General features: G+C 30.6%; 13 protein-coding genes across 13 annotated transcripts; 6 read left to right on the top strand and 7 right to left on the bottom strand.

The window, feature by feature from the left end:
* Nucleotides 1–367: 367 nt before the first annotated feature.
* On the top strand, nucleotides 368–2,761 carry TBLA0J00460 (telomere repeat binding factor family protein; the record flags this gene model as incomplete). Its single annotated transcript, XM_004182517.1, has 1 exon — nucleotides 368–2,761. One exon carries the CDS (start codon nucleotides 368–370, stop codon nucleotides 2,759–2,761), a length of 2,394 nt encoding a protein of 797 aa, XP_004182565.1.
* Nucleotides 2,762–3,097: 336 nt separating this feature from the next.
* On the bottom strand, nucleotides 3,098–3,949 carry TBLA0J00450 (transcription initiation factor TFIID subunit 14 family protein; the record flags this gene model as incomplete). The annotated part of the gene is made up of 2 exons (XM_004182516.1): nucleotides 3,098–3,811; nucleotides 3,938–3,949. 2 exons carry the CDS (start codon nucleotides 3,947–3,949, stop codon nucleotides 3,098–3,100), a joined length of 726 nt encoding a protein of 241 aa, XP_004182564.1.
* A 270-nt stretch (nucleotides 3,950–4,219) lies between these two features.
* Nucleotides 4,220–4,792, bottom strand: AIM41 (Aim41p; the record flags this gene model as incomplete). The annotated part of the gene is made up of 1 exon (XM_004182515.1): nucleotides 4,220–4,792. The coding sequence occupies one exon, from the start codon at nucleotides 4,790–4,792 to the stop codon at nucleotides 4,220–4,222; it is 573 nt and encodes a 190-aa protein (XP_004182563.1).
* A 273-nt stretch (nucleotides 4,793–5,065) lies between these two features.
* TBLA0J00430 (uncharacterized protein) lies at nucleotides 5,066–5,719 on the bottom strand (the record flags this gene model as incomplete). Its single annotated transcript, XM_004182514.1, has 1 exon — nucleotides 5,066–5,719. One exon carries the CDS (start codon nucleotides 5,717–5,719, stop codon nucleotides 5,066–5,068), a length of 654 nt encoding a protein of 217 aa, XP_004182562.1.
* Nucleotides 5,720–6,978: 1,259 nt separating this feature from the next.
* On the bottom strand, nucleotides 6,979–8,406 carry RUD3 (Rud3p; the record flags this gene model as incomplete). Its single annotated transcript, XM_004182513.1, has 1 exon — nucleotides 6,979–8,406. One exon carries the CDS (start codon nucleotides 8,404–8,406, stop codon nucleotides 6,979–6,981), a length of 1,428 nt encoding a protein of 475 aa, XP_004182561.1.
* Nucleotides 8,407–8,929: 523 nt separating this feature from the next.
* RFC1 (replication factor C subunit 1) lies at nucleotides 8,930–11,644 on the top strand (the record flags this gene model as incomplete). Its single annotated transcript, XM_004182512.1, has 1 exon — nucleotides 8,930–11,644. The coding sequence occupies one exon, from the start codon at nucleotides 8,930–8,932 to the stop codon at nucleotides 11,642–11,644; it is 2,715 nt and encodes a 904-aa protein (XP_004182560.1).
* A 194-nt stretch (nucleotides 11,645–11,838) lies between these two features.
* Nucleotides 11,839–12,732, bottom strand: RPL5 (60S ribosomal protein uL18; the record flags this gene model as incomplete). The annotated part of the gene is made up of 1 exon (XM_004182511.1): nucleotides 11,839–12,732. One exon carries the CDS (start codon nucleotides 12,730–12,732, stop codon nucleotides 11,839–11,841), a length of 894 nt encoding a protein of 297 aa, XP_004182559.1.
* A 1,048-nt stretch (nucleotides 12,733–13,780) lies between these two features.
* Nucleotides 13,781–14,503, top strand: RCN2 (Rcn2p; the record flags this gene model as incomplete). Its single annotated transcript, XM_004182510.1, has 1 exon — nucleotides 13,781–14,503. One exon carries the CDS (start codon nucleotides 13,781–13,783, stop codon nucleotides 14,501–14,503), a length of 723 nt encoding a protein of 240 aa, XP_004182558.1.
* A 148-nt stretch (nucleotides 14,504–14,651) lies between these two features.
* COX11 (Cox11p) lies at nucleotides 14,652–15,404 on the bottom strand (the record flags this gene model as incomplete). Its single annotated transcript, XM_004182509.1, has 1 exon — nucleotides 14,652–15,404. The coding sequence occupies one exon, from the start codon at nucleotides 15,402–15,404 to the stop codon at nucleotides 14,652–14,654; it is 753 nt and encodes a 250-aa protein (XP_004182557.1).
* Nucleotides 15,405–15,828: 424 nt separating this feature from the next.
* On the top strand, nucleotides 15,829–17,244 carry RDS2 (gluconeogenesis transcription factor RDS2; the record flags this gene model as incomplete). Its single annotated transcript, XM_004182508.1, has 1 exon — nucleotides 15,829–17,244. One exon carries the CDS (start codon nucleotides 15,829–15,831, stop codon nucleotides 17,242–17,244), a length of 1,416 nt encoding a protein of 471 aa, XP_004182556.1.
* Nucleotides 17,245–17,861: 617 nt separating this feature from the next.
* On the top strand, nucleotides 17,862–18,743 carry DSC3 (Dsc3p; the record flags this gene model as incomplete). The annotated part of the gene is made up of 1 exon (XM_004182507.1): nucleotides 17,862–18,743. The coding sequence occupies one exon, from the start codon at nucleotides 17,862–17,864 to the stop codon at nucleotides 18,741–18,743; it is 882 nt and encodes a 293-aa protein (XP_004182555.1).
* A 168-nt stretch (nucleotides 18,744–18,911) lies between these two features.
* On the bottom strand, nucleotides 18,912–19,355 carry RPB8 (DNA-directed RNA polymerase core subunit RPB8; the record flags this gene model as incomplete). Its single annotated transcript, XM_004182506.1, has 1 exon — nucleotides 18,912–19,355. The coding sequence occupies one exon, from the start codon at nucleotides 19,353–19,355 to the stop codon at nucleotides 18,912–18,914; it is 444 nt and encodes a 147-aa protein (XP_004182554.1).
* Nucleotides 19,356–21,785: 2,430 nt separating this feature from the next.
* GPA2 (guanine nucleotide-binding protein subunit alpha) lies at nucleotides 21,786–23,618 on the top strand (the record flags this gene model as incomplete). The annotated part of the gene is made up of 1 exon (XM_004182505.1): nucleotides 21,786–23,618. The coding sequence occupies one exon, from the start codon at nucleotides 21,786–21,788 to the stop codon at nucleotides 23,616–23,618; it is 1,833 nt and encodes a 610-aa protein (XP_004182553.1).
* Between the last annotated feature and the right edge of the window lie 117 nt (nucleotides 23,619–23,735).

The following is a 23,735-nucleotide window of genomic DNA, read 5'->3' as shown; positions in this document are numbered from 1 at the left end:
ACTGGCTTCATGATATATATTTACACTCACGTGACCATATCCATATTTTCCGGAATTGAAAATATTGAAAAATAATGAAAACGTCAAAATGAAAACAAACACAATATAGAATTAATTACCCCAGAAGGTTAATTCAATTTCCAGTAAATCTACAACCTATATAATAGGAAATTAATAATTAACCTAAATTAGGTTTCAATTATAAATATTATATTGGATACGTTTGATAGTGTTATATTTATTTATCTGAGGTTAATTTGCTTGCGCTGACACTACATTTAAATACAAAAACAAATTATTGGATTAATAGAATCATCCACAAACACCGAGCAAAAAATAAATATACCAGAGACAAATATATACAAAAATGAGCTTAGAACGAAGATTAGTAGACCAAGAAATACCAAATGTTTTATTGAGTCAAGTTATGCTACCTGGCTTACCTTTAACGACACGCCTTGCGTTATCATCTCTACCGATTTTGAATAATGTTACTTCCCAGTTATTACAGTTGCTTTTAAAATATAGAAACAATATTAGCCTGTTGTTTGTGATGACTGATCCTACACAGCGCTTAGAGTCAGGCGAAACTTATGTGTTTCAATCTTTATTAAAAATATTCGAAAGTACTGTTTCCATTTACAAAAATAATAAAAGAGACGGCTCTCAAAATCTATTATCTGTCTATGATACTTTACCATCTATTTGGACAACAGAGGATAATTTGCCAGAATTGATGAGTAACCATCATCCTTTTTGGATTTCTGCTACAAGAAAAGCTAATCTAGCACTTTTAATTTTGACAGCTTTCAAATCAATTAAATCATCCACATTAGATGATATTGCTCCAGGAATATTAGACTTATTATGCCCCAATCTTTATTTAAATAATTCTAAATTGTCAAATGAACAGATTTCAATTTTTATTAGTTTCAAAATCCAGCATTATTGTTACCTTTTAGAAAAATATCTAAATGAAATAGATCAGCCATTAAACACTCTATTAGATCAAAATGTTGTTGATAGCATCTTAGATGATGTCTTTTCTCCTGGGTTTTCTTACGAATTGTTGTTAAAGGTCCCACTTAAACCTCATAATGACATCAATGCTACGATCAGCGATAGTACTGATTTAAATGAGAGCCACTTGGTTGATGACTCAACTAGGAAGTTAAATGATTCTCAAAAATTATTAATATTAAAATATAATAAAATTAAAAATGAATTATCAAGATATACAACTTTACAGTCTATTAGAAATGAATATAATTATAAGGAATTCTTAATGGATCTTTTAAAATTTTCTTACAATGAATTACCTACCGTTTTGTTTGGTACCGATGTTAATTTAATTGTACCAACTAATGCCAGCACTTCAACTCCATTTATTGAAACCAAAAATCAACTACTGTTATCAACTGTCTATTCAAACTTCCAAAACTTTGATAGAAATATATTTTATGCAACTGGTTTAAACTTTACTATAAGGCTAGATAATAATAATTCTAGCTCAGTAATAAATATATCAGGTAGTAACGTTGATAGCATGCAACCTGAAAACGCATCTCCAAATACATCTGCTAATAGCTCTACGCCCCCTGATGAAATTAACCCACATCTATTATATATCCCATTTAACGACAAATATTCCAACATGAGCCCAATATTGATTGGATCTGAAACTACCAGATTTCACACATCGGAAGCTATAGGCGTTGATGCAATTGACTCGATTGATACCGCAATATCTAACAATAACAATATCAATAGTACCACAAACTCGCATGATGATCACCACTCGAATAAACATCATAAATCTTCTACATCAGTACTGACTAATAACAATCATGATTTGCTCCAAGGTCAAGATGAGAATGTCGCTAGTTTATCTACCACAGCGGAAAGAATAATTAACGATGTATCTTTAGCAAATAATCTATCAATAGCGACATCCCCAAAACAGCATAATATGAGAAAATTACCAACAAGAAGAGCATGGTCAAAATTTGAAGAAAGCGTATTAAGAGAAGGATTAAAAGAATACGGGACCTCATGGTCAAAGATTTTGGATTCTTATGGCCCACATGGGAAGATTAATCAAGTTTTGAAAAATAGAACTCAAATACAATTAAAGGATAAGGCAAGAAATTGGAAAATTAGTCTATTGAAGCATCAGGAACCATTACCATTTTATTTAGAAAAAGTAACAGGCAATTTAGAAAATGTTTTAAGCTATCGAAAAAAGGGAACACCAGTTGTAACAAAAATTGAGAAAGATCAAAGTTTAAATATGGATAATATGAGTGTTTCATCAACTCATTCAAACACAGCCGCAAACACACCAAGTTTATCGACAGTAGTAGCTGCAGCTGCAGTTACAGCAGCTACTTCAGATATGCCAAATAAAATTCCTTTGGTTCCTAACTCACCCTCAATTTCAAATAAAGATGACAATGTTTTATTCCCTACGCATTATTCAAATTCGGGTAATAAATCTCATCATATTTCAGCCGTAGGAGATGATTCAGCAGGTAATCCTAATAGTAATTCTGAATTGCAAAGTTCGCATTCTTTTGAATCGGAAGCTAGTTCTTCACCTGATTCCCCATCAAGTCCTCTAGATAATAACAGTGGTAGTAATACAGATCACATCAATGGAACAGATAGCAAAAATAACCATACTTCACAGCAATCTAATGATAATTTATTCAATAATGCCGAAACACATGAATCGAATAAGTATGATCCACATCTCATGTAAGTAATAATTAGTATTATGTTTCTATCAAAAGTTGAATATTGCTAGAAATATTACAATATACATTGTGGTTTTTTATCCAACGGTTAAAAAAATATTTAACTATAATAAAATTTGTAACCTTAGATTCTATGAAAACAAAAACAGGTAATATTTCATTGAAAACTAAACTTTAAATATTATATTTGTAATTCTTTAATTAGTGCTTTTTTTTTGAAAATAAAATGATATAATAAATTACGTTTGTAATTTTTCTTTAATTTAAATTAAATAAATGTATAAACAATGGTATATTAGGTCAATCAAATGTTCCGTTACTATTAAAGAAAAACCATTCTTTCATCTTAGACTTTTCAACTTATCATTTTTAGCAGCTTCAGTAAATAACTTCTGAATTGCCTCTAATAAGTCATCAGGGAGTTGAGACGTTAATATTCGAAAATCGTCTTGCATGTTTGAAGATGACAATTCATGCTTCATTGCAGGATGATTTATGATCATTTGGACTATTTCAGTTAAGGTTTGCTCATCTAGTGATGGTATTTCTTTAATCCAGTTAAGTAATGCCATAGAATTTTGAGGTGTTATAGGTGTGTCCATTAATTTTTGTTGTTGACTTTCTTTTGGTTGTTTTTGCCCATATACTTCTATGATATTATTATCTATTAAGAGCTTATACATCATTGGATGATTATAAGGTACCTGAATTGAATAATCTACCAGGTATTCTGTGTTATCAAAATTTATATCATGATTAATTGTAAATAAACCTAAACCAAATAAAAATTGACATTTGATCTTAATATTAAATTCACCCCATCCTTCTTCCTCTAGTAGATAGGGTATTGTATCGACTATCCTATTAGGCTTTTCAAATGATGGATGTAGAATATATTCACAAGATTTAATAATGTTGCACGGTATTTGAGTGCCATTCTTATCTAATAAATAAAGTTGTAAGCTCCATTGCCATATAGGATATTCGTCAACCGAATTAGCAGATCCTTTTAAGTGTTGGATTGTTCTAACACGGAGTGTAGCTTCATGTGTAGGCTATATATATTTTAATGAAACAGAAAGCAAAACGTTAGTATTTATCTATAATAAACTAAAGGACTTATAGAAATAAAAAAAAGAAAAACATCAAGCTCAAAGATATTAAATATTCTTAATACATACAATATCATTCATGTTATTTTGCAATGTTGAATATTTGATTCCTTTTCAGATTTTTATTTAAGGCTATTTTCAAACAATTTCATTTATCGTTTTTCAGAGAAATTATATATAGTAAGCGATGAAGAGTGACATATAATACAAGTTAAAAGTTACTCATAAAAAAAGTATACGACGATTGATCTACAAAAGAATTAATGTTCATATATTTTCATTTAAAGAAATCCATTATTTATTTACAAGACTATATGTATTACTAATCATTAAAGGAATATACCTGAGTGTCTATTCGGAGAAAACTTTCTTGTAGTGCTTAGCTAGTGCTGCTCTTACAGCTTTTTCAGAACAATTCCAAGCCTGAGAGATTTCTTTAATGTTACTAGTTTTTATTATATCTTTTAATGATTGCTTTGGATTTTCTTTGTAAGTACCTTGGAGCAACTTTTCGGCATTCAAGGCAATCTCTTCTTCTGTTGCTACGGGCAATTCTTTCAAATATTGCTCAATTATACTCATTTCGGTAGCTTCTTTTTCAACTAAATCATCCCTTTTGTTTTTTTTATAATCTTCTATCGATACCTTTCTCTGTTTTATTAATTTCTCATAAACTTCAAAAAGTGCATATTCATCCATGTCAGATTTCTCATTCTTATCAATTTCCTCATTTTTAACGGCAGATAAAATTGATCTAATAGTAGTCTTACGTGCTTCATCTTTAGCTATCATTGCCTTTTTTAAGCCTAGCTTTAATGATTTCATAGCATTAATATATGCCACACTACTTTGATAACGCCACATTGGACGCTGAAGCGTCCTTAATTGTGTTTTAAGTGAGTATTTTAATACAGAGTTGTACATTATTATAAATGTATTTGAATTTCTAAAGCAGAACTTAGAGAAGAGTAGATATAAAACGAAACAAAATCAAATTAAATAAAAGTTACCTTTTTTTCTTGGATATATTTTTAGATGATGGAGTTTTCTCGTTGTTTTAGCCCGTAAAACTACCATAAAGACAAAATGAAAGAAAAGTAATATTTTTAGCGAATTTTATATACTACGCCAGAGTGCTATAAAGTAGCATTCAGCTTGAAATGATGTAAATGAATGAATTTATATAATTATATTAACTTAATTTCTTAGAATCTTGTCACCATCTTTATGGTAAGCCATCAAATGTGCAGTCAACCCGCATCCTTGAGAGTCTAGTTCACCTTTGCTATTAACTTCGCCAACACCATAATTATAGGTTAAATATGTCTTAAAACCGAAATATCTGTACACTTCTTTTGCTTGTTCAGATATAGCTTCCAGTACTATTGCACAATTATCGTTATTAGCACGATTTTTTAAGTCATTTATAAGTGCCCTAGTAGACCCTTTGACGTTTGGATTTTCAGGATTCTTACCGATCATAAATAAATAATAATAATCAATTTCTTTAGGTATAATTTCTTTTTTGCGAAGATTAATTTTTTCTAAATATTGCTTATTGAACTTAAGATCTGATGTTAACTTTACAGGTAAATGTTTCCCTGGAGCAGTATATATCATAACGCCAATCAAATCATTAGCTTCCATTATATGAGCCCCATAATCGTAATTAACAGCTGTAAAATAGTGGATCATAGCATCAATTCTTTGTCTAGAATATTTTTCCTGAACTGGAACGTCGAAGAATTTTTTGGTAAGATAATCTGTAGCTTTCGAACGAAAGGCAAGTTCTAAAGTACGAGATGCCTTAACTACATTGGCAGTTTGTTGCACATTAACTGCTTTAAACATTGTGTCAAGGATAAATAGGAGGAAGCTTTAAAGAATTTTGTAACTTCCTTAATATATATTTTTTAAGAATGCGAAGAATGCGAAGAATGTAGACAATTATAATAGATGTAAAAATATATTCAAGTTTAGGTTTTCGGAGTTCTAAACGACAGCAATAAAATGTTGAAAACTTTACAAAAAATGCTATTACTTATTACCAAGACCTGCTTTCTGTAAATGCATTATGTATTCTTGATAAAAATAAAAATAGTAAACTAGACTTTGTAGATTCTGCACTTTAAATATTTTATTCATACATAATTGCTGAGTCATAAACTTTGAATATTTAAAAATAGCTATTTTTCTTGAAAAGTTATCCTATTATTGCAAAATAGAAGGTCTGCCTTCAAGGGCACTACTATTATAATAAGAAGCAAGCTAATATTTTAACTAGTTTTACTGTACTCGATGATGCAACCATATTTAAAAGCAAACATAGAATTTCCTCACTATTTTCCTTGCTTACTTCTATTACATTCAGTAGAAATTGATAATTTACTAGAAAAATTATTCATTTCGTGTTAAAAAAAGTTGATTGATAAAAGAGCTGAACAAAAGTAATTGGTTCAAAATTAGTCTTGAGAAAAGATCAGAACAAGAATCATTGGAGACACTTTAACTATGTAGGATACTGTGTTTTTTGTTAATAGTAATACACAGTAGTATACTCTAGAAAAATAGGATAAGAAATTCAGCTTTAGTATGTTTTATACGTTGAATTTTTATGTCATATTCTTTGTTCTTGTTTTTGGAGTAGAATATTTTGTTCGCATCCAGCAAAATCTCATAATGATAGGTTATGTTTAAACCATTAGGTTAAGAACTTAAATCTATATCATTAATTGCACAGATATAATTTTCATATGACAATCAAAAATTTCGACACAAGCAAAAGCAAAGCATAGGTGAATTCACACTTTATTGTTAGTAATAATTTTACAATTGAAGATTATAAACTCTGTGTGCCTAATTTTCTCTTTGAAAAAAAGGGTGATTTTGCAAAAGTTCAAAACTTACATTTATATAATTAAAAATGAAAGGTAGACAAATATATATTGAGCAGCATATATATGGATATGAATACAATAGACAATTCAGATTCTAATTTCTAGTGTAATTTAATACCTAGTTAGAATATCAGTTACTGGAAGTACTGTTCAAAAATTCTATTAGAATGGATTGCCTAGAATTATAAATGTGTTAAAATCGAATGTTATGAATTATTTTTCACTTTCACGTTCTAAGAAATCGGTCCACATTGAAACAAAGCTCTCAGTTTTAGAGACTGGCTTTCTCTTACCACTACTATCTTTTGATGGTCCATGGATTAAACCCGCTTGTTGTCTCTTGTCGTCATCCCAGTTTAGAAAATTAGAAATTAATTGTAATACTTCAAACTTCCTATTATCACCACGTGGTATTGAAACGAAGGAAATTAATAGATTTGATATTAATTCTTTATCAACATTGTCAGATTCACTATTTTGTTTCAACATCGTCAAAGCTTTTGTTAGATGCTCATTTAAAATAATAGATTCATGGCGTAACTTTTGAATTTGAGCAGCGCGATCTTGGGATTCTTCCAAGATTCTTGAAGTTTGAGATATTTCGTCGTTCAATTTGGATATTTTGTCATTCAAAGACTCGATTTGTAATTTACTCTCTTGATTAGATTCTGTGGAAATATCTAGTTGAGATCTTAGAGCATTGACTTCCATTGTTTTTTGATTTAATTCATTTTTATTTTTATCTTCAATTGTGTCGATTTCTTCTTCCAAATTTTTAATTGTCTCAATTAATGTAACCTTTTCATTCTCTAACGCATTAAAATTTGATTCTACATAGAGCTTTTCTTCTTTTAATGTTGTTAAGTCTTGTGATTTTTCATTTAAAAGGACCTCTAATTCTTCAATCTTGGAATTTAATTGTGAATTTTCCTTCTTTAACTCATTCTGTTTTCTTTCATATTGTTCGATTTGCTTTTCATGCTCAATTTTCATCTTATGAACGTTTTTATCGAATTGTTCCTTTTCAAATTCAAATTTAATGGACTGCTTTTCCTTTTGTCTTATATCTTTATTTAAATCATCAAACTCAGTATTTAAACTAACAACCGTTTTTTCCAATGATGCATTTTCATACGTTAAAGCATCTACCCTTTTTTTCAATCGTAAATTCTGTTGTTCATACTCACTCAATTGTTCTTGAACAGTTTCTAGCTCATGTTGGGATTGCTTCATTTTATTAAATACATCTTTCATGGAAGATAGTCTACTCAGAAGAGTAGTATATTGAGATTCAAAATGGTCACGCTCTTCCCTTAACTTTGAAAGCTCTTCCAAATTACTATCCTTATTATCTGGTGTAGTATTACTTTCATCGTCAGCATTATTCTTATTTTTGGTAGCTGCATCTAATCTAACCTTCAACTGCTCAAGTTCATCTCGAAGATGCAAAATTTCTTCATCTTTCTCTTTCATTAAAGCATTATCATGAATAATAGTGTCAGTTACGACTTTAAGACCTGTCTCAGCTGTAATATTGTTCTCTGCTGGATTGGAACTATCTTCTATTTCGCCTTCAGAATCTTTATTTACTTGTTCTTCATCAGTTTTCTGGCCCGAATTGATATTCACTGCTGTATTCATGTTCGGATCAACTATAGTTGTAGAAGTAATTTTTTCTGTAATTTGTTCAGTCGCTTCATTTGTAGAGGCATTAATATTCGAAGCATTGATGTTATTGTTGTTGCTGTTACTATTGTTATTCTTCTTATTGTTTTTTTCTTGTTCTTAGCCATTATAACACGTTATTTCTTTTTTTCAATTCTAATAGTGATTCTTCCTATTGTTAAATCACGACGATGTTAAGCTTATAATATAAATTTATATTCCATTGGAGTCAATTTTAAGAAATGAATATTTTTGTTTAAAATTCTTGGCTCTTCAGAACTATCTCTTAATGTTTCTTAAACGGCTATTCGCTGAAATTTCAGAATCAGATACGTTAAAAAAATGAAAATATACCAAGAATGGTGATTTAATTATAAAAGGAAATATATAAAAAAAATGCGAAATACTAGCAAGTATATGAAATAATCAGTAATCAACAAATTCGTAAGAAGCATAATATCTACTCCTTTGGAATCCATAATAAAAGACAGAGTTAACGATGGTAGGTATCGATGAATTTTTTAAATCCAATAAAAGAAATTCAAGTTTAGCTACCAAAAACAATTCTAGTTCATCTAATTCACAATCTGGATCAAGGTCTACAACCACCAGAAATAGTAAAAATCAGACAGGCAAAAAGTCTGTTGAAATCATTGATTTAGATGATTTAGATGATGATTTAGAGAAATTAGCTTCAAAACCTCCTTCTTCAACATCATCGAGCAGACGCTCAACTAAAAGATCATCTGAAAGTATTGAGATCGAAGATTCAACACCAAAGAAAGCTAAAAAGGCAGCAGTTATTCCTAAGCCAGCAGGCTCAGCTATTAGAAAGTCTACAAGGTCAACTACGGCATCGAATGAAATTCCAATAAAAACTACTGGAAAGGTTAAGAAGGAGACATCAGTCACAACTTCATCATCACCAAATAGTTCTGGCATTACAGCTCAGGATGTTCTCAGTAAAATACCTTCTGTTGACTTAGACACTGTACATGTTAAGGAGAATATTTCATTTGACTTCAAAGGAAACAGCAATACTGAAGACGTAGACATGTCAGAAGCTTCTGATCTGGGGCTTCCTGAGGGGAAGCCAAATTGTTTATTAGGGCTTACTATGGTATTCACAGGCCAGCTACCGACCATTGAAAGAGGAGTAGCTGAAAATTTAGCAAAACGTTATGGTGCAAGAGTCACAAAATCTATCTCTGGTAAAACATCTGTTGTAGTTCTTGGTGATGAGGCAGGTCCAAAAAAGCTAGAAAAAATTAAGCAATTAGGTATCAAGGCAATTGATGAAGATGGATTAAAGCAATTGATATCTGGAATGCCAGGTGGAGGTGGATCTGGTGTAGAAGCTGAAAAGGCAAGATTGAAACAAGAAGCTGAAGAACTAAAAGTAATGAAAGAAGTGGAAGAAATTGCAAAGAAGGAAAAAGAGGCAGAGATTAAGAAATCAAAGTTAAAAGCTTCTAATAATGATGCGCCGCATAAGGTTGACGTTAGAGAACAAGATAAATTATGGACAGTTAAATATGCACCTACAAATATCTCTCAAATTTGTGGTAATAAGACCGTTGTTAAAAGATTAACGACTTGGTTAGCAAATTGGGATGATAACAAGAAAAAAGGTTTTAAAGTTGTTGGTAAAGATGGTAATGGTATATATAGAGCAGCTATGTTACATGGACCACCTGGGATTGGTAAGACTACTGCTGCACACCTTGTTGCAAAGGACCTTGGATACGATATTCTTGAACAAAATGCCTCAGATGTTAGATCAAAATCACTATTGAATGCTGGTGTCAAGAATGCCCTAGACAATATGTCCGTTGTTGGTTTCTTTAAAACACATGAAAACAAAGATCATGATATTACCGGTAATGCTAAAAAATTCTTAATTATTATGGATGAAGTTGATGGGATGAGTGGTGGTGATCGTGGTGGTGTTGGTCAATTAGCTCAGTTTTGCCGTAAGACTGAAACACCAATGATTTTGATTTGCAATGAACGTAATTTACCCAAAATGAGACCATTTGATCGAGTATGCCTAGATCTACCATTTAGGAGGCCAGATGCTAACAGTATCAAATCAAGACTAATGACAATTGCTGTAAGAGAAGGTTTTAAATTAGATCCAAATATCATTGATAGATTAGTTCAGGCCACAAGGGCAGATATTAGACAAATTATTAATTTATTGTCAACAGTGTCAAAAACTACAAAATCAATTAACCATGAGAATATTCTTACAATTTCAAAGGAATGGGAAAAACAAATTGCATTAAAACCATTTGATATAACAAGTAAATTATTAAGCGGAAGCATATACACGGAATTGGGTTCTAAAACCTTTACATTAAATGATAAGATGGGGTTATATTTTGATGATTTTGATTTTACACCATTGATGATCCAGGAAAATTATTTGTCGACACGGCCAAGTGTCTTGCCACGAGGTCAATCGCATTTAGAAGCAGTAGCAAATGCCGCTAATAGCATCTCTGAAGGTGATTTGGTAGAAAGAAAAATTCGTAGTAATGAACAACTATGGAGTCTTTTGCCATTACATGCAGTTATGTCTTCTGTTCGTCCATCGTCAATGGTTGCAGGTCAAATGGCTGGTAGAATTAATTTTACTACATGGTTAGGTCAAAACTCCAAAATGAATAAATATTTGAGAATTTTACAAGAGTTACAATATCATACAAGATTAAGTACTTCCAGTGATAAGACAAGTTTTAGATTAGAATATATGCCATTGTTAAGAAGGAGATTATTAAAGCCTCTTTTGGATAATGGATCAGATGGTATTGATGAAATTATTGAGTTAATGGATAAATATTATTTAACTAAAGAAGATTGGGATTATATTATGGAATTTAATAATACTGAAATCACCCAACTAAAGAAAATACCATCATCTGTAAAAAGTAGCTTTACAAGAAAATATAATAGTATGACGCATCCAGTTGCTATTTATAGAGCAGGTATGAGTATAGGAAATAGTAATGGTGGATCCAAAGCTAAACCTGATTTCGAAGATGTAGTTGATGCTGATGATGAAGAGGTTAAAGAAGAAGTAAAAGAAGATGAGGATACTATTGATTTAAAGAAAGATAAACTAATTAAAGCTAAAGCCAGGCCAACCAAGAGAAAATCAACTAAGACAACAACAGCAAAGGGCCGTGTAACCAAGAAAGTTAAAAAATAATCATATATACACAGACATCATGTACTATAGAAGTAACTACTATATAAATCCTTTCTATACTTCTAAATAATCTCTATGCCCTAAAGGATATATATATTTTCGAATGATTCTCATTTTAAGATGGTAAAGGAATGATTAAAAAGTGATTAAATAAAGGTTTATATATTTATAAAAGATATTTAAAAACGATTTGCTTATTGAGCACCAGCCAAAGCTTGGATCTTGGAAGCAATTCTTTCTTTTCTTTGTTCCTTGGTCAATTTAACTTGCTTGTATTTCTTAGATTCAGCAGCGTATTGTTCCTTGGTGAATTTCTTTTCAGTTGGCTTGAAGGTTGGGTCAGCTCTGATAGCTTCGTGAGCAGCCATGTAGATGTCTTCAACAGAATCAGCATCAATGTCGTCAGCAATGTAACCCTTGAATAATTCAGAGAATCTTTCTTCATCATCATCGGCTAATTCTTCCATGTATTGGGAGACGTGACCACCGAAGATGTAAGATCTCAATAATTCTGGGTCTAATTCTTCGGATTCGAAATCCCAACCTGGGAATCTGTTTTCAGAGTGTGGAACGTATAAACCACCATCGGAAGCACCCTTTAAGGCACCGAAGACTCTAGCACCAGTGGTAGTTCTTTGTAAACCGATATCTAAGAAAACCTTGAATGGTCTTGGGCCATCTTCAACAGCTTCGGTCAATTCGTATTCACCTTCGACTTCTTCGACACCCTTGTAAGTTTCATCCAAACCTAACTTGGCTAAAGTTCTTCTGGCGATCAATAAACCAGTAGCGTAAGCAGCAGACCAGTTAGTTAAACCGTGGGTGATACCGTATCTTGGTAATTCGTGTGAGTAAGCAGCAGCCAAGACAATATCACCAGTGATGGTAGAAGAGATGATTTGACAGATAATGTCCTTGTTGGTGAATCTAACAACCAATCTGTATTTTGGAGTGTTGTATTTAGCCTTGTGTTGAGCGACTAATCTCTTTCTTTGGTAGTAATCGGTCTTACCTTCTCTTCTTCTTCTGAAAGGAGTTTGGAAACGAGAAGAGTAAGCAGAGGTCTTTAAGTTTAATTGGAAAGCCATTTTGTACGCTATGGTGATAGTAAATAGTCCCAGTTAACTTAAAAAAAAATAGAAAGGGCTAAATTACAAAAAGATTGATGATGATGTCTCAAGAAATACCCATAGTTTTATATATTTTTATAAATATATTTATTGGTAGTATAATATTGAAATTAATGTTAGCAAATTTGACAAAAATTTTCCATCTGAATTTTCAAAATTTTCATTATTTTCGTTCGCGATGAGCTCTCGACTGGAAATGTCCAAATCTAGTAACTAGATATAATTTTGGTTCGATTCATCTAAAAAAAAGAAACCAAAAATTTCCCGAAACAGGCCGAATTTTTTAAGACAAATTGGAAAAAAATAGAAAAAAATATATTCTGAAAAATTTCCACCGAGTGGTGTTTGGGTGGACAGGAATAATCTTAAAATATTTATGCATGCACATTAAATAACTAATTAGTCATTAACTCACAATAAAATTAAAAATAATATTATGCTCATATAATAATAAGGTTAAAGTTATTAGTATAGTATTTCAACATCGATTTTAATATGGTGAGAATTCTTGGCCATTGCTGTAGGGCTCAGAATATTACAAAAGAATATCTACACCAACAAATCTATATATCACTATTTTGATTCACATATGATTATTATCAGCGTTTCCATGCCTCTGTTATGTCCTCTTTAACTCATAAATAAATTCTAGAGGTCTTTTGATAAATTACCATATCTACCTGAAATAGCAAATGTTAATCTCGGACTTACCTAATGAGGACATTACTTTTCAATAGGGCTGCATAGCACAGTCTACATACCTAATTTTCCCCGTGGAAAACCCTATTAACCCTCATTCTCAGCCTTGTTCTTTTGCGCCCCTTGCAATTTGTCCAACAATGCTAATAAATAAGAAAAAATAATTAAATCTTAATTGGAAAATATCTTGTATAAATAGGATATTAATCATGACTCATTGTTTAAGCTGTCAGGGCTTATATATAAATATATATGGCAATTATACCTATCATAGTAGATCCAATATAAGATTACCATATCGCCGCTTATGAAAACTCAAATTCTTATCACAGATATTCCACAGCAAGCCTTCAAATCGGATTGGCCTAGTACATTATATAATCTTTTATTTGTGGATAAATTTCCTTTAATCAAATCAGATCTGTTGTATTACACGCCATTGGCATTTATGAATAGAATAGTTTTGATATTTGGTAATGAAGAAAATACGCTAAAAATCTATGATTTCTTGAAAAATTTTCAATCTATGAAAAATAATGTGAACTCTAGGAATTTACAGGAAGCCAAGATATTTATTAATGAGCCATTGATCACCAGACAAAGAGCTAAGTCTGTAGATGATATAGATCCACTATCCAATACAGATCCTACCATTACACATGTTAATCCTTTATCAAATTTGACTGCTAAGAATGATACTTATAGTGTCATAAATACTTCCAATATAATTAATAAAGATACACCAGTGTTGTCAGTAGATACTGATCCTCAATCTACAGGAATTGATTCGCATAGTCTTAATATGGGGTCGCCTTCATTATCCCCTGACAGAATGGCCTTACGTTCCCCAACATGGTTGAAATTTGATGACAATGATACAAAATTGCATTGCTATAAAGAGCCTGAACCAAATACCACCACAACTACGACTTCTAGTACTAACAATAGCACAATACTACATCCTGCAGATGATGTTGATCCATCTAATGCTAAGAGGAGGAATCCTAGTATTACTTTAAAAGAGATATAACGGTTGAATTACTTGTGATTCATAGAATTATTATTTATTTGGTTTTTGTATTGTTGCTGATGTTGATGTTGTTTGTCATTTAAATATATATTTACATAATACTTACGTAAAAAAAACTTCGTTTTCTTTTTATCTTTTCGTGTTTCTTCTAACTTGAACTTGGGTATAATATCTTTCCCTCATCACCTTTCCTATAGTGAGCCTTAAAGAATGTATAATGTAAGATAATATCATCGATATTTCTCATAGATGGATCACTTGCAAATTCAGGGTCTATGAAAAAAAATACAGGCATATCTACTTCTTCACCCTTTTTCAGCATTTGTTCTTCAAAACAGAAACATTGAATCTTATTAAAATATGGTGCTGAACCACCAGGGGTTATGCTATATGTAGCCATCCCTATTATATCATCTGTCTTACTCTTATTCTTGGCACGATAAAATGCTAGTGCAGTTTCACCAGGTAATACATAGACTTCTCGTTGTAAAGGTGTAAATTCCCAAGGTAATATCTTTGAAACTTCACTGGTAAAGCTCACACGAATTCTCTTATCAGTATCTACAGGAATTAATTTATCATCAGTAAATTTCCTCTTGTCTGTTATAGGAATACCACCAAACCCTGTTCTGGCACATATAGCTCTATATAATGGAACAGCAGCATACGAAATTCCTAAACCAACAATTGCTACACTGCTAAAATAAAATGCTGTGGTACGTACTCGATATTGTTGACGCTTGGCTCTAGCTGCTTGATATTCTTCAAACGTACGGTAATGGCTTTGGTTTGAATACCGACGGCAATTTATTTTATTACTCTTAAAATTAATAGTATTATTTTTACAATTAACTTTCGATAAATAATACGTTATCCTTCTACTAAATATATTTCTAATCATTGTATATTTTCTTTTACAAATTCAATATCTTGTTTTTTTATCCCATAGATATATTTCGTATATTCGTTTTCTTAAAAGTCGTTTTTATACCAAGCATCTAAAGTTCCGTTGTAGTAAGAAAAATAATTCATCATCATCGTCATTATCACCATAATCATCATAATATTAATAATATAACAAAAAAAATCTTAATAAAATATATTAGAGCGCTTTACAGTTATAGTGGTGGTTTTTTTATTTTTTTAAAAATATTTTCTAACAGAGCAATATCTCCACTAGAAATATGGACCCTGGCACAGACACTAGTGGATCATCAAGTTTGGATATACAATCGAAAATTAAATTACAACCACATCAAGAAAATACAGCTATACATAATAACTCTACTCCTACTAATATTAATACCAGAAATGACATTATCAATATGAATGATACCTCTAGCATCACTAATACTGGCATATCTCATAAAAAAAGGAAAACTGGAAAATCTTGCATCTTTTGTAGGCGATCTCATTTAGTTTGCAGTGGGCAAACACCATGTCAAAGGTGTATAAGGAGAGGGATTTCTCACTTATGTACTCCCAATGATGAATCGCAAATAACTGGTACAGTTACACGAAATAAAGTCCATTATGCAAGTAAACTACCTACTTCAAGAAAGGATAATAAACATAGGACTTCAAATAGTGAACATTCTACAAGTGATACAAATGGTACTTCTAATACCATTAATAGTCTATTACAGCAAACACCTATGTTTATTTCACAAAATGTGGGCTCTGAATTTGGTTCATTGAATGAATTCTTAGGAATGCTAGATGATACTCTGTTAACATATGATTTTTACCCATCACAGAACCAGCTCTTAGGTCCACAATCAGAATTGCAAACTCAATCTCAAACAGATGATGTTGTAACTCCTCAGGTATCTACACAAACAAATATAGAACCACCAGTAATTAACTCACAATCTACTGCAATCCAAAATGGACCACTTCTGCCGCCTTCTGAAGAATTATTATCAAATAATTCTAATAACATTATAAATAAAGTTGAAAAATTACCAGTACCATCTACAAATGTTATTCCAATAGGTACGCCTACCAATAGATCAAACTCTATATCAACTGCAATAAATAAAAATTCTACAGATACGATTAACGCAAAAAGAACCAGAGATCATTTCTTTTTGACTGCTGCAGACCCATCATTTGAATCGGCACCGGAACAAAGATTAAGATTAGTTCTTGAAGCCAAGCATCAAGCGGGCCTTTTACAGCCATACGACCATCAACTCAGCTATAAGAAATTTCTTAATTATTTGAGTGAAGATGAAGAAGCATTAAATGATGAAGAATCTAAAAATCGTATTATCAAGGCTATTAATACAGTGAAACCTGCATTACAAGCTATTACTGAATCATTACAACCGTTAGAACTATTATTAATTGAAGAGAACTTCGAAAGATTATTAATGGGCTATGATAGAGTATTTTCTTCAATGGCAGTTCCTGCATGTCTTTGGAGGAGAACAGGTCAGATATTTAGGGCCAATAGAGAATTTGCCACTCTTGTTGGTTGTAGTGTTGATGAATTAAGAGCAGGATCAAGATCAATATATCAATTATTAACATTAGAAAGCAATGTTAATCTATGGGAAAAATATGCAGCTTTATCATTTGACAGTTCGCAAAAGAGCATACTGACCCATTGTAATTTAAAGGTTTGGAATTCTAATGTTAAGAAGCCATGTTGCGTTACTTATACAATCGCTAGAGATTCTTATAATATGCCAATTTGCATAATTGGAAATTTTATTCCAGTTTCTGACACAAATTAACAAGCCATTTTAAGTTTAATTTTACACTTACACATATAGACTGTATAATAATAATAATTTAATACGATAAGAATGAAAAAATACTGTCCGATCTACCAGCCCTTACGATGATATATTCCATAATTATAAATTACTCCATAATTACGTGAATCGCCATAAAAGGGCATTAAGATGATCGAATTCAATCTCTCCGTTAGACTTGACGCCTAATCCACTAAAGAAAAGCAAATAGGCAACACGGTTTTATAGTCTTGGATTATTAATCCGCACGATTAATTTTTATTACTTTTTTTAAATTTTAAACAACAAGAAAAACATACTTAAAAGACAATATCATATATTTTTCAATCATCGCTTTTTATATAAAAAATTTTTATTGATCTAAAAAAAAAGAAGATTATTGTGAGTAACCCGGATTTCTGGGCTTAGGAATTTAGGGTTAATCAACTCTAAGATTAAGAAACTTATAATATTAAATAATTATTATTTCGAATTATAAATAATAAAGGAGATCATATGGGATAAAACAAGAAGGCTAATTAGAATAAGGATAAAAACATTGGTAACTCTGATGGGTTTTAGATAGACATAAAAGTCACAACATTAGCATATAAAAAATGGTACAGCAAATAGTAATCCGGTTTTCAGATGATCATATAAGTGATTTAGTGTTGGATGTGACAAATATTAATTTTAATATAATAAATACAAAATGGCTAAGAAGAATATGTAGAGATAGACGGCCTGATGTTACAAAGAATAGAAGACTGCGGTTTATAAGGGCTGGTGGGTTATTGAATTCGAATAGTGATTTAAGTAGACAATTAACATCATTTTTCAATACTACACGGTCTAATAGCCAAGACCAGAATCAACCTAGTAATACAAATAATGGAAATATACCTGATGAAAGTTTATTGGGCGAACGAGCTACAAGTTCAACTGAAGAGCAATTTTTCATACATTGTACAGTAGGTGCAGAACCTTTGAGCGCGAGTGAATTAGAAAATGAGGATACACTAGATGATGCCGGGCCCTCTAGCGATGGTATTACTACACAGGCTGTTGGCTTTGATAGATTACAATCGTTAGGGTTTTCTGAAGAAGAAATTGAACTGATTAGAAATCAATTTAGAGAAACTTATGGTGATTTAGAAGATAATGCCAATCATAATGAAGGGAATAATTCACAAGGAAATGGGAATAGAGAGACGGATATTAGACAATTAGAAGAACAATGGATGAATCAAGGCACAAGTAATGGCACCGATGCCATGGGTAATCCAATAAATACAGAAGATGATCGATTCAATTCAGTTCCTATTGCTAATTATAAGCAAAATCGAGATCTACTGATTGGTTTGTGTATTGGGTTATCATTAGGGTTATTTGCATTGTTATTACTAAGATATGAAGGGTTGTTCAATACACGTCAGAAAATGGCTATATGGGCTGGTGTGATTGGTAATATTGTATTTAGTTTTGCAAGGGGTTTTTAGCGTGCATTTTTTACACAATAATTCTATGTATGTGATTTAATGATGTTTTTTTTAATAAATATACAAAATATACATAGACAATGCTAATACAACATATATTTGGGCATGCGTGAGAATGGATGTGCTATAATAAATGATGCATAGTTTTTTGTTGTTGTTTTTGGGAATTTAACGACGGATTAATAAGTAAGCGTTTTCTTGTTTCAAGTTATTCAAAGTTCTATAATTCCCTTCCAATCTCATCAATAACCCACCGAAAGAGATATACACAGCAATCAATTCCTTAGAGACTTCTTCAAATTTGTAAGCGACACCGTGCATAACGTAATCGTAATCATCAGCCAACGATCTTTCATTTGGTTGAGGTGGTCTCCAACTCTTTGTAACTGATTGGTTTTTGTTTTCTGAATCATCATCAAATGATAATGAAGAAGCAATTGTTATTGTTAATTGTTCTTGTGGTTGTACTGGGAAAAGGTCTGTGTTTATGTCGAGAGTAATCTTACATTGGTCTTGAGTAGTGGAAGTTGCTTCAATACGAGAAACTTTGTTGTAACGACCTGGATCCACTTCTGAAACGGAGAAAATATCGTCAAATAATACGTTGGACATTCTGTATGTTTACTTGTTTTCAATGTATTTGTAAGTTATTATTTTTTTTTTTCTACTATAATTTCTAAACGTCTTTTTTTCATCAAAGTTGCAAGTGACAAAATTTTTAAAATTCCCGATGAGATCGTTTAAAATGATGAAAAATGTACAATATTAGTGAAAACTGTCTAAATAAATTGAAAGAAAATCTCTTTAAAAGTGTAGATTATCGTTTCAACGTTAAGGGTATAAGAAACTTAATGGAATTTTGAAACTCAGTGTTATTGTAAAGGTTTAGTTAAAGTAAAAATAAGCAACAAAATATTTTTAAAAAAATTGAGTATTAGATGGCTTTCATAATAAATGAATGTAATGTTTTCAATTTGTTGGTTTGCTTTTGATTGATATACCCATGTTATTATTATTATTGTGTTTTATTAATCTTTTTTTTTATTTTTTATTTTTTTAAATTTAAGTTATTTTTAAGAATTAGTTGATTAAAAGAATTAAAACAATGTGCTTATGATTTTCGCACGTGTTATTTCTTAGTTTCAGAAGTTTTTATTCACTAGCTTTTCAATAGTTTAGTTTTTTTATAATTTGTTTAAATCTTTTCGAGTGTCTTCAACTTGAAAATATTTTATTTATGAATTCAATAACGCTCTTATCTTTTCTTCAGAAAGGCCTAATAAATACTTTTAATTTTCACTTTTTTTCTATATCTATTGTTATTTTACTTCTGGTTTTACTGGCTCTTTCAAAAAGCTGTTGTAACCACTAATAATAATTTTCCCTTTATTTATTATATTTCTCTATTTTTTTCTTACGCGTTTATAATTAGTTGATAATGTTGTTCATTACAAATACAAAGGATAAAAACCTGAAATTTTAAAATATTTTTCTCAAGAGAGCCATAAGGAGTATACAAAGTTAATACCTTTTATACTCAATTTTTGCTCATATAACTTGTACTTGTTAGTGCAACCTTTTATAATTTATTGCGAAGTACTTAAGGAAATATCACATATTGTTATCGAAAGTATAAGTTGTATTAATATTAGAGTCCGACATTATTTAGAGAATAATTCTGTTGTTAATAGTAACGTTATATTATAGAAACCTCCTACCCTTCTGAGTAGGAATAAAATATATAAAAATAAATATAAGAAATACAAACTTATAAACGAATTTATGCAGGCTATTTATACGTTTCAATTTTGGACGAGAAGGGCCAATTCATGTTCTATACCTAATGAAAATATTTTCACTTAGCTTACTTGTCTAGTGTATCATGATACTTATAATTTGATATATAATATTATGACACATCATTTACTTTAATAGTTAATCTTATGACACATGGATTATCTAATTGGGATTTTATTAGTATTATTATTTGTACATCATACTCTTCTATTATTCCTAAACTAGTAATTATTACTTGTTTACGCATAAAGACCTATTATATTTATTAACATTCATTTTCAACATATTGTATGTTGTACAACGGTATACACATTGTATAATTGAATCCCTATAAAAATCTGATAGATAAATATATGATGTCTAGACAAAGACATTGTACACTACTATGCACACATATCTTCTGAGCTATGTCAAAATGGTGCTTGAGACATGTCACGTGAAACACGATAAGCACCGAGTATATATAGAATTACATTAAAACTGAAGTACAGTTAATTATCTTGATATAGAAGAACAGATAATTTCATTAATTACTAGACCTCATGGGATAGATTCATTTTTGGCTCACTTCCAAAACATATCATAATCTTCCTGTTGTACATAGAAATACATCTCTTTTATGACATCTGAAGACCCTCTCATAGCAATTGTTACAGATACCTATTATAACCGCTCTTTTAGCATTCTAACACACTTTTGTTTCAACCAATGATTGCAGGGGATCTCATCTAATTTTTGAATCTTTTGTACGATCCGATGGCCTGTCCGGGTAATCACGATGATTTCGGTATTGACTCCAAAGTGAGGGAGATTCAGTTTCCTTGGTAAAATAGATACATTTGAAAATTTAAAATTAAGTTGAAAAATGTATATTATATAATATTTGATAACAGAAAGCTTTCTATTTAAAAAAATTAAGGATTGGATGGATACTAAGGCCAATTTATTTTGTTCTATTTTTACAGTATATCAAATTTAATTATTTGTTTCTTACATTCTTAAATTCTCTCTCTGTTAATCCATCTCAACTCTTTTTTATTTTTTTTTTTTTTCTTTTTTTGAATTGGATAATATATTTATAATTAACATTTATTAAGTTACCAATTGACATTTCACCAAGCTTTTTTATTATATTTTTGTTTAGTTTTAAACGTTAAAACTTCCAATAAATTGATAACTGAAAGAACCACCCTCATTAACCCACACTTAAATTCTCATCTACACATTTTTATATTCATCGTTAAAATGGGGTTATGTGGTTCGAAAGAGGATGATACTCCGAGATATGATTCAGTCAATAGAAAGGATACAAGAACAGAGACTACTACAGCAAGAAGTAGGACAAAATCTTCCACAACAAAACACAACTCTTCACATAAGAATACGGCGAATAATAACCCAACGTCGAAAACTACAAGTTACAATGATAATACTACTAATGACAATTCCCATATTTATAATGATAATAAAAACCATAACGATAACATAACCACTTCAACAAGCAATAATACGAAAACAAATAATTCAAATATAATGAATAACTACCATAAGAATAATAATAGTACCAATAATACCAATAGCAATAACAATAATGATATAAATGAATTTAATAATAATAATAATATAAGTGATAGGAACAGTAATATTAATAGTAATAATGCTTTGGATAGTTCCATACCTACCTCTATAAATTTCCAAGATTCAAATGACTCAAATGAAGAAGTAAAAGTACTGCTATTAGGTGCAGGTGAAAGTGGTAAATCAACTATTCTAAGACAATTAAAAATTATACATCAAAATGGATTTTCTATTGATGAAAGAATTCATTATAGAGCTTGCATATACGATAATCTATTAGAGATTGGCCAAGATTTAATTAATGCATTAAGGAAATTCGGTGATAAAGATGATATACATATAAAGACTTTATTTTTAAAAATTACTTCAAAGAAAAAAATTAAAAATTCAAATACTAAAAAAATGTCAGAAAAAAATTCTAGCCAATCTGAAGAAGATGACGAAGAAGAAGAGGAAGAAGAGGAAGAAGAGGAAGAAGAGGAAGAAGAGGAAGAGGAAGAAGAAGAAGAAGAAGAAGAAGAGGAAGAAGAAGGAGAAATAGAAGAGGAGTTAGAATCTGAACGATCGGAAAATACAAAAATAAATACGATAACAAATTCAGAAATTAATGTAAAAACTCAATCTAACACGGAGGAGGATGCCATAAATGAAAATAAAGATGTTTCCAATACAAAGGATAATCCTACAGATCATCATAATAAACGTTCACAATTAACTAAAAATCAAATAAAACGCTTCTTGGATTATGCAAGGGAAAATAAGTTAAAAATGTCAAAGGTAAATCAATTCCCCAGAGAGTATTACGTTACATTATACAAAATATGGCATTTACCTGAAACTAAACAACTGATAAATGGCCCAGATAGAAATAAATTCTATTTAATGGATTCAGCACCTTACTTTTTACACCATATTTCAAGAATTTCAAAGAAAAACTTTATTCCATCTGATCAAGATATTTTACGATTGAGAAAACAAACTTCAGGTGTTCTTGATACTGTTGTTGACATGGGCTCCAATTTTAAAATGCACGTATTTGATGTAGGCGGCCAAAGATCAGAACGTAAACAATGGATTCATTGCTTTAATAATGTAACAATGGTCATTTTTTGCGTCTCACTATCCGAATATGATCAGTTCTTGATGGAAGATAATGCGCAAAATAGATTCCAAGAATCTTTGGTTTTGTTCGATAACATCATCAATAGTAGGTGGTTTTCCAGATCGTCTGTGGTATTATTCCTAAATAAAATTGATTTATTTGCTGAGAAATTATCAAAGATCCCTTTGAACAAATTTTTCCCTGATTACACTGGTGGTAATGATATTAATAAGGCAACTAAATATATATTATGGAGGTTTATGAAATTAAATAGATCAAATTTAACGATTTACCCTCATGTTACTCAAGCTACAGATACTTCTAATATCAAATTAGTGTTTGCTGCTATAAAGGAAACAATTTTAGAAAATTCTTTAAAGGCTTCAGGTGTCTTATAAAAATAAAAAATATCATGCACTTCATCTTCATATTATTCATTTTACTTCAGTTCACTTCATTTTCATTTCACCATCATTATTTATCATTGAATAATAATTTCAAGTATATGTTCAATA

Source organism: Henningerozyma blattae, chromosome 10 (assembly GCF_000315915.1).
Source record: "Henningerozyma blattae CBS 6284 chromosome 10, complete genome".
Taxonomy (NCBI): domain Eukaryota; kingdom Fungi; phylum Ascomycota; class Saccharomycetes; order Saccharomycetales; family Saccharomycetaceae; genus Henningerozyma; species Henningerozyma blattae.
Note: the sequence above shows the minus strand (reverse complement) of the source record. Positions and strands in the feature narration are given on the sequence as shown.